The sequence below is a fragment of the Arvicanthis niloticus genome, chromosome 6 (genome assembly GCF_011762505.2).
Source record: "Arvicanthis niloticus isolate mArvNil1 chromosome 6, mArvNil1.pat.X, whole genome shotgun sequence".
NCBI lineage: Eukaryota > Metazoa > Chordata > Mammalia > Rodentia > Muridae > Arvicanthis > Arvicanthis niloticus.
The window spans coordinates 38,658,687-38,674,665 of NC_047663.1; the positions used below are offsets into that span (position 1 = coordinate 38,658,687).

Below are 15,979 nucleotides of genomic sequence, written 5' to 3' on the forward strand. Positions count from 1 at the left end.
TTGCTAAGCAACATTTCCAGCTGGAGTTTGGCTAATGCTTTTTGAAAGGGCTGTCTTTAACACACAGGGAGTTGCTTTAAGTTGCAAAAGCTTTTGCTAACTTTCAAGATGCTTGCCTATTTTCCAGAACAGCAGAAAATCATGCAGGGGAGGTGCCTTTGTTGAACAGACTTCATGTTGCAAAGGCACACGTGTGTCTTATCCATCTATGGAGGCCCAGATGCCTGCAGACTTAGGATTTCACCATTTGTGTAACAGATGATAGGGAAGAACAGGGCTCTGCTTGTGCTGTGATTTCTATCAGAAGGTTCAATGAAAGGAGGGTTCTATAACAAAGTATGTAATTTTAATATTTTATATTTATTTATTTGTCTTAAGCAATTATTTATCACCACATCTGACCAATTTTTAAATTTAATTTTTGCAGTGTAACACACTGAACCTAGTGCCTTGAATACATCAGACAAGGGCCTGAGCCTTATACATTTTATAGTTTTAGGTTTGAGCTTGATGTTTTAAGGGCTGAAGAATATTTACTGTAAGTGTAGCAATCAGGGATGGCAAATCCCGGTGATGCATACCCATGACCTCCATCCACCAGGAGGCCGAGGCAGGAAAAGATGTAGTGAAAGCCAGGTGTTAGGCAGCATCCAGCCACACGGGAACAGGCTTCTCAGTCAAACATCACTGTTAGTGTGCTTTACATACTTGCGCTCCTGGCAAACAGGACTGTCTTTCAAAGTTGTGAGATTCTGAGAATGTGTGATGTCAGAGGCTTCAGTGTCTACAAATGATGCTAGATCAGGGGGAAGATACTGAGACCTATCCCAAAGCAGGATAATGGTCAAATATGACTGTACTTCAAGATGTGACTTCTCATTCACTTTCTTCCTCCCATGAACCTAGTTCTGTGATCTGGGTATCTGGATTCTTTTGGGGGCATGGATTAGCAAGTTCAAAACTGCTAATCTAAAAAGAGCATTTTAGAAAGATACTGCTAAAAATGACTGAAAAAAATCATTTGGGGTAAAGAACTATAGTTAAGTGCCAATTAGGAAAGCTTCCATTTTTGAAGAGTACCAAAGCATGAGAAAGCCACAATAAAACCAAAATCTATCTCGTTCTCAGTTAGCGCCCATGTCTAAAGAAGTAGCTCTTTTTCACTACAGTGGCAAACGAGTTCGGATCTGTACCAGGCGTCTGAGCTTTCTTGAGTAAAAATGCTTGCCACAAGTACCTCACTTTAGATATGGATGGAAATGCATCTACCTCTTGTGCACCTAAGGTGGTGTTTCAAGATTCCTAAGAATCCCAAACGTAGCTAAAAGAATAAGACATTAAAGAGACTTTTAATTCTAGTACTTAGGAGGCAGAAGTCTCTATGAGTTAGAGGCTAGCCTGGTCTATAGGATAGCCGGGGCTACACAGTGAGATCCTGACTAAAAACAAAACAATAAAAAACCCAAAACAAAACAACAAAAAAACCACCACCACCATCGTCACCAGCAGCACTACCAGCAGCACCACCTCCACCACCACCACCACCACCTCCACCACCACAAGACACCTGTAGAAGTGTTTGCTGCTGGGAAGCAGGAGTCTTGCTGGTGCCTCTCTAGTATTTACGACAACAGCAGCACCATCAACACCCAAACCATACACATCTTTATTATGGTAAGATTATTAAAACTTGCAGAGAGTTTTTTCCTTCTCTAGAAACAAACAGAAAGCTCACTGCTATGTTGGTGAGTCCTTTAAGGCTGTGACTTCCTGAAGCCCAGAGTGTTCCTTCCATCTGTCAAATGTCTTTGCTAGCACAGAGGAGCTATTTTAAGTGTTAGTGCTATTGTGATTAGGAAAGATCAGCTGGAAAGGATGGTATTTTTAGCTCTCAGCTAGACACAGGGTGTTGAATCAGAAGGCACTAAACCTGCAAAGGCTCCTGTTAAGAGTCCTCAAGACTGGGAGGAGATGTAAAGGCCAATGCATTCCATATCTTGGGGTGCAGACAAGGAAGGGTCTTGTAAAAATTAGCAGTGATTTGGCATGAAACATGGCCTTGGTCATGTAGAGAAGACAAACTGGCTATTTTTATGCTCCATGTGCCCCATCGCCACAATGTGTGCCACCAGGAAACCAGTTCAACAGCATCTGGAGACATGCACAGGAGGAACTGGCATGGGGCCATGGCAGTTTTCAAAACTGAGTCAGCCATGAGGACTACATCAGAGGAAACAGCCTCCCTGGGAGGAAGGCCGCATGCCTTGGCACAGTCCAAATTCCTTTCTAGTATTTTGGCAAGCCAGACAAAGTCCTTGGTCAACCAAATTCTGTTTTTGTCCTTTTCACACAGGATCCTTGAAACCAAAACTGTTCCCCAAGTACTCTGGCTGTTTCCTACTCTCTGTAGGAAAGGAACAGCGGCGTTCCACTGGGTGTTAACAGCAAGCACTTGTGATCTGTAGTTACACAGGCCAGTAAGTTCATTTAACGCTGAGTAAGACAGGTTTTTCTAATGTGGGACTTACAGAGCTTTCAGTGTGTGAATACACAGGAATGCCATATTCTGCATTTTCTAACTTTAATTACTATAGGGAAACCTCCCCACCTTTTATTAACAGGTAGTCTCAGGTATGCACTGTTGGATCAACTGGAACAGGACAGCGGTTAGCCCAGAGCAAGTCTCCGTTAAAATGGAGTACAAGGTTGACTCCTCATGGGGCACACACTGGATTTGGCCACCAGCACACGAACTCTACAGCAGAGGTTTCCCACTTCCAGAGCAACGGTCTGTTCTGTAGAAAGCTGTGCTCACCAAATGCAGTTCACTATTAACTGACCAGTGAACTTCAAAGGAAGAAAGGGACAGATAGCACCATTGGCCATTTAAAATCCACAAGATGAAGACAATCAGCTCATTAATAGTAACAGAAACTGTAAGAGTCGTTCCTCAAACCCCTTTCCAGGGGTGGAGGAGATGTGAGGTAACCCTCACCACAGGCAAGCTCTGTTTAAAGTATCTATCTATCTATCCTCAAAGGATGCAAGGTTATCTTTTATGTCTGAGGCTTCAAGCAAGCATTTAGCCACCTGAATGTCTTGGAGGCTTGACTGGATCAGCACATTTAAGAGCCGGCAGAGGAAGATGTTGATAACTATCTATCCAGTTGGATTTCACAAGCCCTACATGTAAAGGTCTGTCTGAATACAGAAGAGAAATATAACACAGAGACCCCCAAAACTAAAATTAAGTACAGAAAGTTGGGGTGAGAAGACACGAGAGCTCTTTTCTTCTTTCTGTACTGCATAGTATCTTTTTTCTCCAATGCTCTGTTCCAGCCGCAATGGAGAATGGCGGTCCTTGGAAAACCCATTAAGGAGGCCCACCACTGTTGGGGGGGTGGGGTAGATGCAATGGGGGAGGTTAGGGGTAAATGAGGAAGGGAAAGAAAGACTGGGTCAGCTGCTGCTGTCTCTGCTATTGGGTTACTTTTCTGTATTTTACTATAGCTACAAAATTAACTACAAAATGTTTAGGAATTAATGTTGATTAAAAAGGTTAGTATTATATGAAAGCAGACAAAAGGAAGTAACAAGAAAGGTTATCAGGTAAGCTCTAATCAACATAATATGTGCTTTATTTATAAATAGAATTCTAACTACAGCATTTCCTCCAATGCCAAACGCTGATACAAGAGATAAAATAGTCTTTCAAGTCTTAGGAGGATGACTATCCTTAATTATCACATCAATTATTTGATGCTGAGGATAGTTAATATGATTGACAGTTACTTCTACTACTGAAAGACTAGTAGGATACACAGGCCAGTTATGGCTTATGGTTGTTTCATATTTTTCTACATTTTATGATGTTGAGAGCAAACCAAGGCTTTTGTGCAAGTTAGGGCTAGTTTATTTATTCATTTTATTTTTTAATTTACTAGTTCTTGTAGTCCATAAGTAATTCAGTGCCTTACATCAAAATATCCAATTTCTTGTTTTTTATTTTCCTTTGTATTGATAGAGAAAGATCTCAATGTATAGTGTTGTTAGCCTGGGACTTGCTATGTAGACATTAAAGCTGGATTTGAACTCACAGAGATCTGCCTGCCTCTGACTCAAGTGGTGAGATTAAGGCATGTACCACCGTGTGTGTGTTTGTGTGTGTGTGTGTGTGTGTGGTGGGTTTTTCTGTTTGTTTGTAAGAGATGGGCTCATTATATAGGCAAAACTGGCCTGGAACTTGTAATTCTCATGACTCAGCTTCCTGAGTTGTTATACTACAGGTGTGTGTCTTAGAGAGATTTGCAAAGTAATGCATTTAACATGTAATCCACAACAATCATATTAGATGTAGAAAGAAAAACTTTAAATATTTAATTTCACTTACTAAGATGAAAATGAATGCAGTTATTACTTACCAGCATTTAAATGACATTCCTTAATCTGAAACTGGAGTTCATTTTCATTGGGAATATCCTTCCACGTTGCAAGGAAGACCTGGCGTTCTATATGGGAAGGGGAAAAGGGTGATGTGTCAGTATTCTGTCTCCTGATGCCTTCCTTTTTTCCCCCATGTTTTCCTTGACATGCTGGGGGCAGGCTAGGAGTGGAGCACAGCGTTTGATGTGCAAAGGTGATGTATTCTAGGCTTTTCTTGATTGAACTAATACACACTGGAAGAAAGTTTGCATTTAAGAGTTTAGTTTTGGCTCTTTGTATTCCTGTGGGTGACTTTGGGCACATCTTGTAGACTGACTGGCCGGCCAGTCGGCCTTCCTTCCTTCCTTCCTTCTTTCCCTTTCTGAGACAGTTTCTCTGTGTAGTCCTGGCTATCCTGGAACTCGTTCTGTACACCAGGCTGGCCTCAAACTGAGAGATCTGCCCACCTTTGCCTCGAGGGTTGTAAAGGTGTCCTGGCTAGATGGTGGTTTCTTAAGCAAGGGAAGGGAAAAGTCAATAGCTACCTTGGAGTAGGATAGGAGACTAATGGTTACTACAAATTACTGAATACTTATCTTAGTATGAATTCAGTGTAGAATAAGTTCTAAATGTACACACCATCTTACTAATTCATTATAAAAACAACTTCCATTTTGCAAATGAAGAAACTAAAACACAAAGTCTAAGCATCTTGTCCACAACCACACAGATAATACAGGGCAAGGCTGACCCTCTCACCTTGTGTGCAGGCAAGGGGGTTGAGTCAGTCAGGTAAGTAAGTGGTACTGAGATTTGGGGTGGCAGAGTAAGAACAGCGACTGACAAACGACCAATGATCAACTATTTACTGGGGCACTAGAATATACTAATCTCATTTTAAAGTTTCAAAACGGTCTGTATTTCTAGGGCTATGCTGTGCCTGCCATTGAGATGATGGCCACAGGTATATTTAGCAGGACAGGAGGACACACTTACCCATTTTGCCATCTTCTACAAAAAGCACATTGAGTGGGATGAGGCAGCTGAAGTAGAAGACATCAATATTGTTTTTAACAGCCACCTGGCAGAAAAGCAAAATGGAAAAATGTGGACATCAATGAGGAGCCAGATAGGAGGAGGAGAGAACAGGTGTGTGTCTAGAAATCTACTTCCTATTTCAGCCAATGTAGGCCTCCCAATCAACACACAACAGCCTACAGACTGTAAAGCACATCCCTCCCCACTCACCAACACATAACTGCGACTGCTTGTAAGACATCTTTCTCCAGGAAGAATATCTATGGCATACCTCTCTAGACCAGCGATCTTCAACCTGTAGGTCTCGACCCCTTTGGAGGTTGAATGACCCTTTTACAGAATTTTACATTACTGTTCATAAGAGTAGCAAAATAACAGTTCTGAAGTAGCAACAAAAATACTTTTATGGTTGGGGTGATAAGGAACTGTATTAAAGGGTTGCAGTATTAGGAAGATTGAGAAATATTGCTCTAGACAAAGGATAATCTCTGTAGTTGTGTCTTTTCAACTTTAAAAAACTACTTTAAATTCTTGAGTGCTTCTGTGTGCACATGGAAATTATGATGATATGTAGAGGTCAGAGGGCAACTTTTGGGTATCATACTCAAAATACCGTCTACCGCCTTTGAGACAGGGTCTTTCACTGATCTAGAGCTCACTAATTAGGCTATGCTGGCTGCCCAATGAGCCCCCACGGGTCCCCGTCTCCACTTTTGTGATGTATGTGCCACAACACCTTGAGTTTCTACCTAGACTCTGAGGATGAAATTCAGGTCTTCCAGCTCTCCTCTGCAATGACATTTCTATTCTTTTTCATAACCATTCTAACAAAGTTGGTATCATTCCCTTCTTGTTTTATAGATAAGGAAACTAAAGAAAAAAAACCACCCAGATCATAAGACTACGCCAGGATTCAAACTCAAATTTGTCTGTTTTTCAATCAATCTTGATTATGGTTTTTTTTTTTTCCTCCACAAAAACTAGAGGTCACAAGATGCTTCTTAACTTTTCCAAGAGATGAGTTTGATAAACCTATTTCCCAGGTCCTACCACAAAAAGAGCATACTGGCTCAAGCACTGGTAAACCTGGTGGTTTACAAGGAAAAGCTTTAAAGATAACCGATAAGTTTTCTTCTCACAATAACACTTCTGGGCTATGGTCTCACCGTGGTAAGACCATGTTTAAATAGGCTACAGCAGATACTTTCATTAGGGAGCCAACACCAATGAATGCATGGGGAACAGGCTGAGTCCTATAGCAGGCTCCGCCGGAGCATGGAAGTGGGGAGAGAGGAGGCTGCTCCTCCAACCTCCCACTGCTCTCCACCTTCAGCAACCTCCTTACCACCTTCCCTGCATTGCAGCAAAGTGCTCCTCTGGGCAAGGCCCATCATCACTGTCCAAGACTATTTCCTTCTCACTTTGCTCTTAAAAGTATAATGTGGAGGTGGCTGACGCCTATAACCCTGCACTCAGGGTGCTGATGCAGAAGGGATGCTGTGAGTTCAAGCCAGCTGGTGCCACAGTGACTCTATCTCAAAAGCCAAAACCAAACAAATGAGACAGTAAAGCCCCTCCCCCCCCAAAGTGTGTATCTAGAGCCTTCCAACTTCCCAACCTACCCAACTTTGTTCTTTCACTTTCAAAAACAAAACAAAACAACAAAACAAGCAAGAAACAAAAATAAAAAACAAAAAGCCAAGAAACACAAAACCCCACAAAAATGAAAATCAAAACAAATAAGTGAAGAACCAATAAGACCCCACCCACCCACACACAAAAAAGCCAAAACAAAGCAAAATGAAGCAAAAGGCCACAAAAATACCAGAGTTGTATGTCCACTGACTACTCAGGAGCATGGGCCTGCACTGGAGAGTGGCTGATACATCCAATGGCATTCCACTGGAGAAAACTAATTTTCCCCTTTGCAGATAGCCTTTTGGCTAGGAGAACAACTCTGGTCCATTTACCCTCAAGTGCTGGGACCAGCAATGGCTTGAGCCTGTGCAAGTCTTGTGCATGATACCACATCCTGTGAGTTCATACATGCACCAGTCCTGGAAGACACCATTTCCTTAGTCATCCACCAGTGCTGGATCTTACAATTCTGCCTCCTCTTCCACATAGATCCCTGAACCTTGAGGGGAGGGATTTGACAGAGATATCCCATTTAGGACAGAGTGATCCAAAGTCTCTTGTTCTTTGCACATTGTCTGGCTGTGGCTCTCTTAATTACCATCTACTTTACAAAGGTTCTCTGATGTGGGCAGATGAAGGCACTCATCATCCATCCTCCTTTGTTTCCTATCCAACTATGTACCTGTCTCTTCATCAAAACTGTGGCTATGTGATTGAGGAAACTCCTTCGCAGTCCCCACATTTCCCACCAGCTCATTTTTCTGAAGGTAACTAGCACCTTTGTTTCCTCCTCCCCATTTCCTGGGTATGCCTCCTTGATAACAGTCTCTCTGATCTCTCAGAATCCCTTCAGATACTTTCTTGTTAGTTGTGCTTCTAGCCTTCCAAGTCTCACCTACAGAAGTTTCTGACCTACAGCACACTGCCAGATTCTCAGAGACTAGACTGGTAGGTTAAAGCAGGGTAAGTAATGTCAGGGAAGGGATGTGAGGCTCGCTACAGCACCGCTGAAGCACCACTTTCAGAGAATTAAACCAGCTGGGGGCTTCTGGAAGAGAGCTACACTTATATTCACCTGATTCCCAGCAGAAGAATTAGAGAAAAGGAAACTTCTAGTGCCTGGCTCTGTAAAGGACATTTCCAAGTGAGAACTGGGAGAATGGAATTGGCTGGTCACCGATGATTTCGTGAATACTAATGACTATCATTACCCTCATTCTGAATATAAAGCAGTCAGATTTCACAACGTGACATCAGTTTAAACATTTACTGGTGCTCACTACATTCCAAGCTTTTGTGATAAAACTAAAAATAGAGAAAATAAGATGCTTATCTCCACAGAGATGGTGGTTCTTAACCAAAAGCTTTTCTCAGAACCATTAGACAGGTTTTTTACAACAGACACTCTACAGGAAAGAATTACAACCTCTTCATCTGGAAACAGCATCTAGAACGGTCACTAATGTACAGCAGTGCCTTCCAAGAAGCCTGAGTGAGTCCATAAACATTTGTCTTTCTGAGATGCCTATTCCATCACAGCTGGCAGCAATGAAAGTCCATGGAATGTTCCTGGAGTTTAGCTGGCTAAAGTCTGGACCTTATTAAAAAAAAAAAAAAAAGCCAGGAATCCCCCGACACTCTGTGACACACGTTACACGGTTCTCCTCTTCCCTGAAGACTGCCCCAAAATGTCTGCTCTGGAATGTGAAATATTCTGCCTCTAATCAACGGCAGCAGACAGTGCTGGCAGAGTCTTGGGAGCCAGAACTACTGATTTCAAATTCTAATTTTTTTTTTTTGGTTTTTCGAGACAGGGTTTCTCTGTGTAGCCCTGGCTGTCCTGGAACTCACTCTGTAGACCAGGCTGGCCTCGAACTCAGAAATCCGCCTGCCTCTGCCTCCCTAGTGCTGGGATTAAAGGCGTGTGCCACCACCGCCCGGCAAATTCTAACTTTGACATCTACTTGTTGTGTGACTTTAGGGGCAAGTAGTATTCAGATTAATTTCCTGTCTGCAAAGAGTTCAGAGGCATTATTCATGGGGCTGTCATAAAGATGAGTTCATATTTGCTAAGCACACAGAATGCTAACTCTCAAGCACTATGGTGAACACATGACAATAAGAAACCGCTTTCACTATATCATCTCCTGTTTTGATTTTTTGGGGGATCTTTTTTTTTTCTTTATTGGGGGGGGGGGGTGTTGAGACAGGGTTTCTCTGTGTAACTCTGGCTGTCCTAAAACTTACTCTGTAGACCAGGTCAGATTCAAACTCAGAAATCCGCCTGCCTCTGTCTCCCAAGTGCTGAGATCAAAGACGTGCGCCACCACTGCCCGGCTCTATTTTGATTTTTTTTATTGAGATTTTTTAAGTGATTAAGGATAACTACATTGGATTACCCAATATTTTAATATTACTATTATGCTATATAGGGATCAGAATTTTAAAAAGCTTACTAAGCTTACTGGCAAACTGTTTGCTTAAGGTAAATGCTTCTTTCAACTGTGGCTCGGTAAGAGACCATCTTTTGGGAGCAACTGCACAGGTTACTTTCAGGGGAACTGTTTTAATCTCTTTTATATTAGATTTCAAAATGTGTTTTGCAGTTTTCAAACTGTTACCATGGGGTAGAAGTGTGTCCATCTCAGGAGCCAGTGTTCTCTTGGACCTGCTTCCTGCCCACCTCTCCTGGTACCTCTTTCCTTTCTACCATGTTCATATCACTTCTTGCTCCCCAATCTTGAAACCCACAGCTCTGCATTTTTCACTTTCTATTCTTTCCACTCGATACATTCTTTTCTTTAAGCTTTGTTTAATTGAACTGTAAGACTAGCTCAGTCTTGAATTTCCACAAAGCTCTAAAAGTGCCCTTATAGATAGCATCCAGTGCACACACTACTATTACAGTGTAGAATACAAACTTATTTACACAGGGCCACTACTGATACAGTGAGTTGAGAGTACACTTTGACCAGCACACAGCCTGGGTCCATCAATCTTTGCTGGATGGGCTTAAGGGAAGGGCAGTACACAGATGGAAAGGGAAGGGCAGTACACAGATGGACCACAGCACTGGTCTGTTCACTGGGCCCCCTCCTTTATGCCCTTCATTCATTTCCAGAACAAAGCTCTCTCAGGTACACACACTCCCAATGAAGCCCAAGGTGTGGGGTAGGGATCCAGATTAGATGGTGGTGGGTTTTTTTTTTTTTTTTTTTTTTTTTTTTTTTTCAGTTTGAAATCAGAACCAAAATATTATCTAGCACTTTAAGGTAGTATACTATATCCTAAAGGACACATCTTAAATTCTAACACCTGGGAGGCAGAGGCAGAGAGGCAGAGAGGCAGAGAGGCAGAGAGGCAGAGAGGCAGAGAGGCAGAGAGGCAGAGAGGCATCTCTGAATTTGAGGTCAGCCTGGTCCACATAGTGAGTTTCAGGCCAGCCAAGGCTATATAGTGGGACCCTATATCAAAACAAACAAACAAATTAAAAAATAACAAAATCAACCAACCAAACAAAAAAGCAAACTAAATGCCCATGGATATGCCAACCCACTTTGAGTGTAAACAGAACCTGTCCACTCTTTGAGGTTATTCACCTGCATGCATGTCTGTGCGCCATGTTAGTGTCTACTGCCTGCAGAAGGAGATGGATCCCCTGGAAGTGGAGTTACAAACTGTTGCGAGTCACCATGTGAGTGCTGGGCACTGTGCTGCTTCAGGAGCAACAAATACTCTTAACTGCTGAGCACCTATCTTTTTCACTTCCTTTTCTTTAGGGTGCTGGACACTGCATCCAGGGCCTTTCATATGCTAGGCAAAGGCTCCAGGATGGAGCTACACCCCAGGCCTTTACTGTTTTAAAAACAGAATCCTGCTGTGTGGTTCAGATCCTTCTACCTCTGACTCCTACAGGAACAGGTATAATCCATTACAATTTAAACAAAATCAAAACAAAACCTTTATATAAGATGGGGGGGTGGGGTGGGTAATTATGTAGCCCAAGTTATCCTGGAGCTTGCTCTGCCCTCTTACCTCTTGCCTTCCAAGCGCTGGGATCACTTTCAAGCCCACCTTCATGTTATTGTTTTTAAAGATAATTTTAAAATTCACGTACATATGTGTATCTGTGTGTGATTTTGTGCACATTTGTGTGTGTGCTCATAATGGCCAGAGGCATTCCAGTTCCCTGGAACTGGGGGTAGAAGAGGTTGTAAGTCACTTAACATGGGTGTTGGGAATCAAACCTGGGTTTTCTGAAAGAGCAGACCTCACTCTTTTCTACTGAGCTCGCTCTTCAGCCCCTGCTATCATTTCAAACTCAATAAATGGAATACAGAACCTTTTCGCATATTCCTATTTCTGCATGTGTCTCCACTCATCTGCCTGCGACTCCCCTTCACACATTTATTTAGCTTTTCCAGTTTATTCTCAACACAGCAGCCAGAAGGATATTAAGACATACATTGGCTGGCAAGTACTTCTCTGCTCAAACCTTCAATGGTCCCATCTCATTTAGAATTCAACCATTCAGATTATAGAATCTGCTCCCATTCATTTTGTGATGCCGGCCCCTGGCAGTTCTTGATACAGGGGCTGTTCTTTGCTCAGGGTACACATCTAATTCTGTGCTTTTGCCCTTGCTGTTTCTCCTGTGGAATACTCTTCCTCTTGACATCTTCATGGTTTACTGCCTCCTCATGGCTCTGCTTTAATCATGGCTGATCTTAGGCAGGCAGGTCTTCGAGACCTAGTATTATGATAGTAACATCATCACTCATAGCCTCAGGAGCCAGGGACAGATTAGTTGATTAGACAGATGGCATTAGTTGATTTTCCCACTGTCCTCTTTCCTACCCCCACATGCTTTTTCTTTTTCTTTTTTCTTTTTTTTCTTTTTTTGGTTTTTTGAGACAGGGTTTCTCTGTGTAGCCCTGGCTATCCTGGAACTCACTCTGTAGACCAGGCTGGCCTCGAACTCAGAAATTCGCCTACCTCTGCCTCCCAAGTGCTGGGATCAAAGGTGTGCGCAACCACTGCCCAGGCCATCGTTTGTCTTTAAGGCAGTCTCCCACTGTGTAACTTTGCCTGGCCTGAGACTTATTGACCTTGAATTCAGAGAGATCTGCTTGTTTCTGATTCCTAAATACTTCCATTGTATAGTCTTTAGCTTTAAGTATCCCTAAGTGCTAGGCATGGTGATACATACCTTTAATCCTAAAACTCAGGAGACAGTGGCAGGGATTGGCCAACATAGCAAGATCCAGAACAACCAAGGCTACATAGAAAGACCCTGTCTCAAAAAAACAAAACAACAACAAAAGTCAAGTATTTTTAACAAGGCCAATTGGTGGTTCTTAAAGTTGTGTGAGTTGAAACTGGCATAAAAAATAGATATAAATAAAAACAGGAAGTTATTACTGTGGCCATGTATGCTGGCACATGTTTATAATCCCAGGATTTGGAGTACTGGGGCAGGAGGATGGTAAGTATGGGGCCACTATAGACTTAATAGAAAGATAGCAAGATCCAGCTTCAAAATGTCAAAAACAGATAATGGAGCCTATAATCCCAGTTCTCAAGAGGTAGAGGCAGAAGGATCACAGGGCCGGAGGCCCTTGGGCTACATAGCAAGACTATGCCTTAAAAAGATGTAAGACACAAAACTGAAAATATCATTGTTTAGCTCATAAGCAGTAATATTTAATGTTCATTTCACCTATGTAAATGTACATGATGTAAAATTAATGCAGTTTAAAAAAAGAGTATGATACACACACTCCAAAATAAAAGTGTTTTTTAAAAAAATGGATTCATTGAACAAAGGAACAGAATGCCTGCTTCAGCTTCAGCCTCAAGGCTGCCCAAAGCAGATCACAGATGGTACAAGGAGAGGGCTGCCTGCTGCTCTGGCATATACAATGTGCAACATGTGGCCATAACACTATGAACCTGCTTCCTCCTCAGGACATCAATAGGAAGAGTAAACAGAAATGATTATTATAAGGCTCTCTGAAACACAAAAGTGAGCTAAAAATGCTCAATAACAATAATAGTGTTTTTAAAAGTTACTTTCAGGGGCTGCTGGGGAAAGAGTAGCCTGTCAGTGTCAGCCTGTACCCAGCAATTACTTTCTTTCCCTAGTATAGGAAGCCTGCTGCAGTAGCTGTAGCCTCTTTATGGTGGCACAGCTGGAGATGAACAGGCTAAATTAATATTCTAACTGTGTTCCAGTGTATTTAAAAGCACTATAAAAAGGTCTGAAATGAACTCAGTCTGAACTCTGGCAGATGAAGCCTCTTACCATACCCCTCACCACAGGTAACCAAAGGCAGCACTGCCACAACTAAAACCAAAACCAAGTGAGCAGTACAGGGCTCACCTTCCAGATTCTCTCATTTACTCTCCTATGATGTCACAAGTGACCTTTCCAAGTCTCTGGAGAATAATTTCTCTTTTTATTCCTTTTCTGCATTTAGCTTTTGGAGAGATTATTTGCAGACTGGTCCAAGTTAGGACCAAGCAGTGACGCCAACCATCTCCAGTTTTCTGAGGAATGATGATTCAGATGTGTTTTTAAAGTACCACACAACCTAGTCAACAGATCCTAGGGGAATGGCTCTGAGTGACAGGTTTTTAATGCACAGACTCTAAGTGTGATATACAGCATCTGAGACTCAGGCAGAAATGGCCCTTCTGTTAGTTGCAGGAGTTCAACTGACCTGCAGATTTCTTCACTCTTAATGCCAAAATTATCTTCTACCTTAAGTTTAAATATTGCCTTCCATTTCAAAGCCTGTTGATCAATCAATTATGGGGGATTCTCAGAGATAATCCTGATGAAACAGAGCTATGTGCCTCATTTGACAGTATCTGGGCACAATAAAAAATAGAGCAGAAATATGAAACTCTCCACAGAAAAGAGTAGTTTACCAATTAATCTTTAGTCCAATGCTGAGCTGCAGACAGTTCTCCTTCTATATTCTTTCTTTGACCATCTGCTAGGTGAGGAGGATTCATGTGAGCTGAGTAGAGCTCAAACCAAATGCTGGGTGTCCTACTTAGTCTCTTTGTTGGTTCTCTGGAGATGTTGGGGCATTATCCACTGTCAAGAGTGTGTGAACAGGAACCCCACACAGGGCAAGTATGTCAGCTTCCTCTCTTGACAGACAGGTCCCTAGGTAAAAGCCCCTGTGGGCAACAACATGCACTTCAGCGCTGGTAGTTTTGACAGAAATGGAAAGCTTTGAATACATACCTCCGCTCTCATGACTCCTAGAACTTGAAATCCTCTAGTAGGACAAATTATTACTGGACTTTAGAAATACCACAAATTCCTAGGAGCCAATCTCTTTTTAGGCCTTGTTTTAAGAGGAAATAAAACCAGAAATGTGATTCCTATAAGTTCTCATTCTGCCAGAAGAGCTTCTTAATTTATTCTCAAAAGCTCTCAAGTCATTTAGACCATGTGTTAGATTAGATTCCAAAAAACACCAATGAGTAGATTATTAAGGTTGTAGAGTAGACAGACATTGGTTTCAATAAACAATTAAACTGTCAGAATTCTGACTTGAATAGAAGCACACAAGGATGAACCCAAGGCTGTCTGTGAAAGAAGTGCAAAGCACAGGGCCTTGAGAACTGCTACAATCAAGTTCTACAACTTTTAGAGATTCAATTTTTACCTATGTGTACATGTGCACATGCACACAGGTACCTGTTGGGCCTGCAAGAGAGTGGTGGATCCCCTGGAGCTAGAGTTACAGGTGTTTGAGAGCTCCTGGTTTGGGTCCTGGAAACCAAACTTTGGTTCTCTGAAGAAGCAGGGCAAGCTCTCCTAATCTCTGAGCTGTCTCTCTAGCCAAGTTCTGCAATTCTTAGTGCAATTTCAATCAGATCCAAGTAGCCTACCTACAGCCATTACAGAAGCTCTCTGAACTGCAGGGAACAGGCTAAACTAACACCCTCAAAGTCCCAACACAATCTGTAGTGTAAGAACAACCAGGCAGGTGACAATTCATTCCCAAAGTGAAGTTCAGCTTAGAAATTTCAATCTTTGCACCTCTTATCTCTTAATTTATAATCATACCTATTTTTTTAACCAAATGTAAACTTTCTGATTGCATACAAGGTCAAACCTGAAATCAAAATTTTTCTTTTAAAGGCAAAAGGTAGACTGCTTGATTATTATCTGAAGAAACAGTTTTCTTTTCTATGCATCCCTAACTGGCTTGGAACTCACTATGTAGACCAGGCCAGCTTCAAATTTATAGTGATCCACCTGTCTCTGTTCCCCAAGTGCTAGGATTAAAGGAGTATGTCACCATGCCCAGCTCTGAAATTCTTACAAGCAAATTGTCCTTAAAGCAAATAAATGAATGAGCAGATAAAGTGAACAATTTTGTCATTTTGACCTAGTTTTAGAGCTGGGGTCTGAGTAGTCCAGGGTGGCCTCTCGTTGGTCCTCTGCTTCCGCCTCCTCAAGTGCTGGGATTACAGGTAAGAGCTATCAGGCCCAACAAAAAACAAACAAACAAACAAACAAACAAAAAAGGGCAGGGCGGTGGCGGCTCACACCTTTAATCCCAGCACTTGGGAGGCAGAGGCAGGCGGATTTCTGAGTTCAAGGCCAGCCTGGTCTACAGAGTGAGTTCCAGGACAGCCAGAGATACACAGAGAAACCCTGTCTCGAAAAAACAAAAAACCCCAACCAAACAAGAGCTATCAGGCCCATCTTATTTTTCTATTAATATCCCCACCTCTCTATGTGTCTCTGTCACATACATCTTTGCATTTATTTGGATTATGAAAGGCAAGTAAGATACATTCTGGTCTCTCCGTGAAAATGTCTTCTTTAGCTGTATTGCCTGCAGGTATATAA

At 42.1% G+C, this 15,979-nt stretch overlaps 1 protein-coding gene across 10 annotated transcripts in view; it reads right to left on the reverse strand.

The window, feature by feature from the left end:
- The window catches only part of Ap2b1 (adaptor related protein complex 2 subunit beta 1), a 103,110-nt gene that overhangs the window by 8,184 nt on the left and 78,947 nt on the right, over positions 1-15,979 (reverse strand). For all 10 annotated transcript variants that reach the window (XM_076936161.1, XM_076936157.1, XM_076936159.1 and 7 more), the window contains 2 exons: positions 5,419-5,503; positions 4,422-4,508 (listed from right to left, as the gene is read on the reverse strand). In XM_076936161.1, the coding sequence (XP_076792276.1) occupies positions 4,422-4,508; positions 5,419-5,503 (172 nt within the window). The remainder of the gene's footprint in view (positions 1-4,421; positions 4,509-5,418; positions 5,504-15,979) is intronic.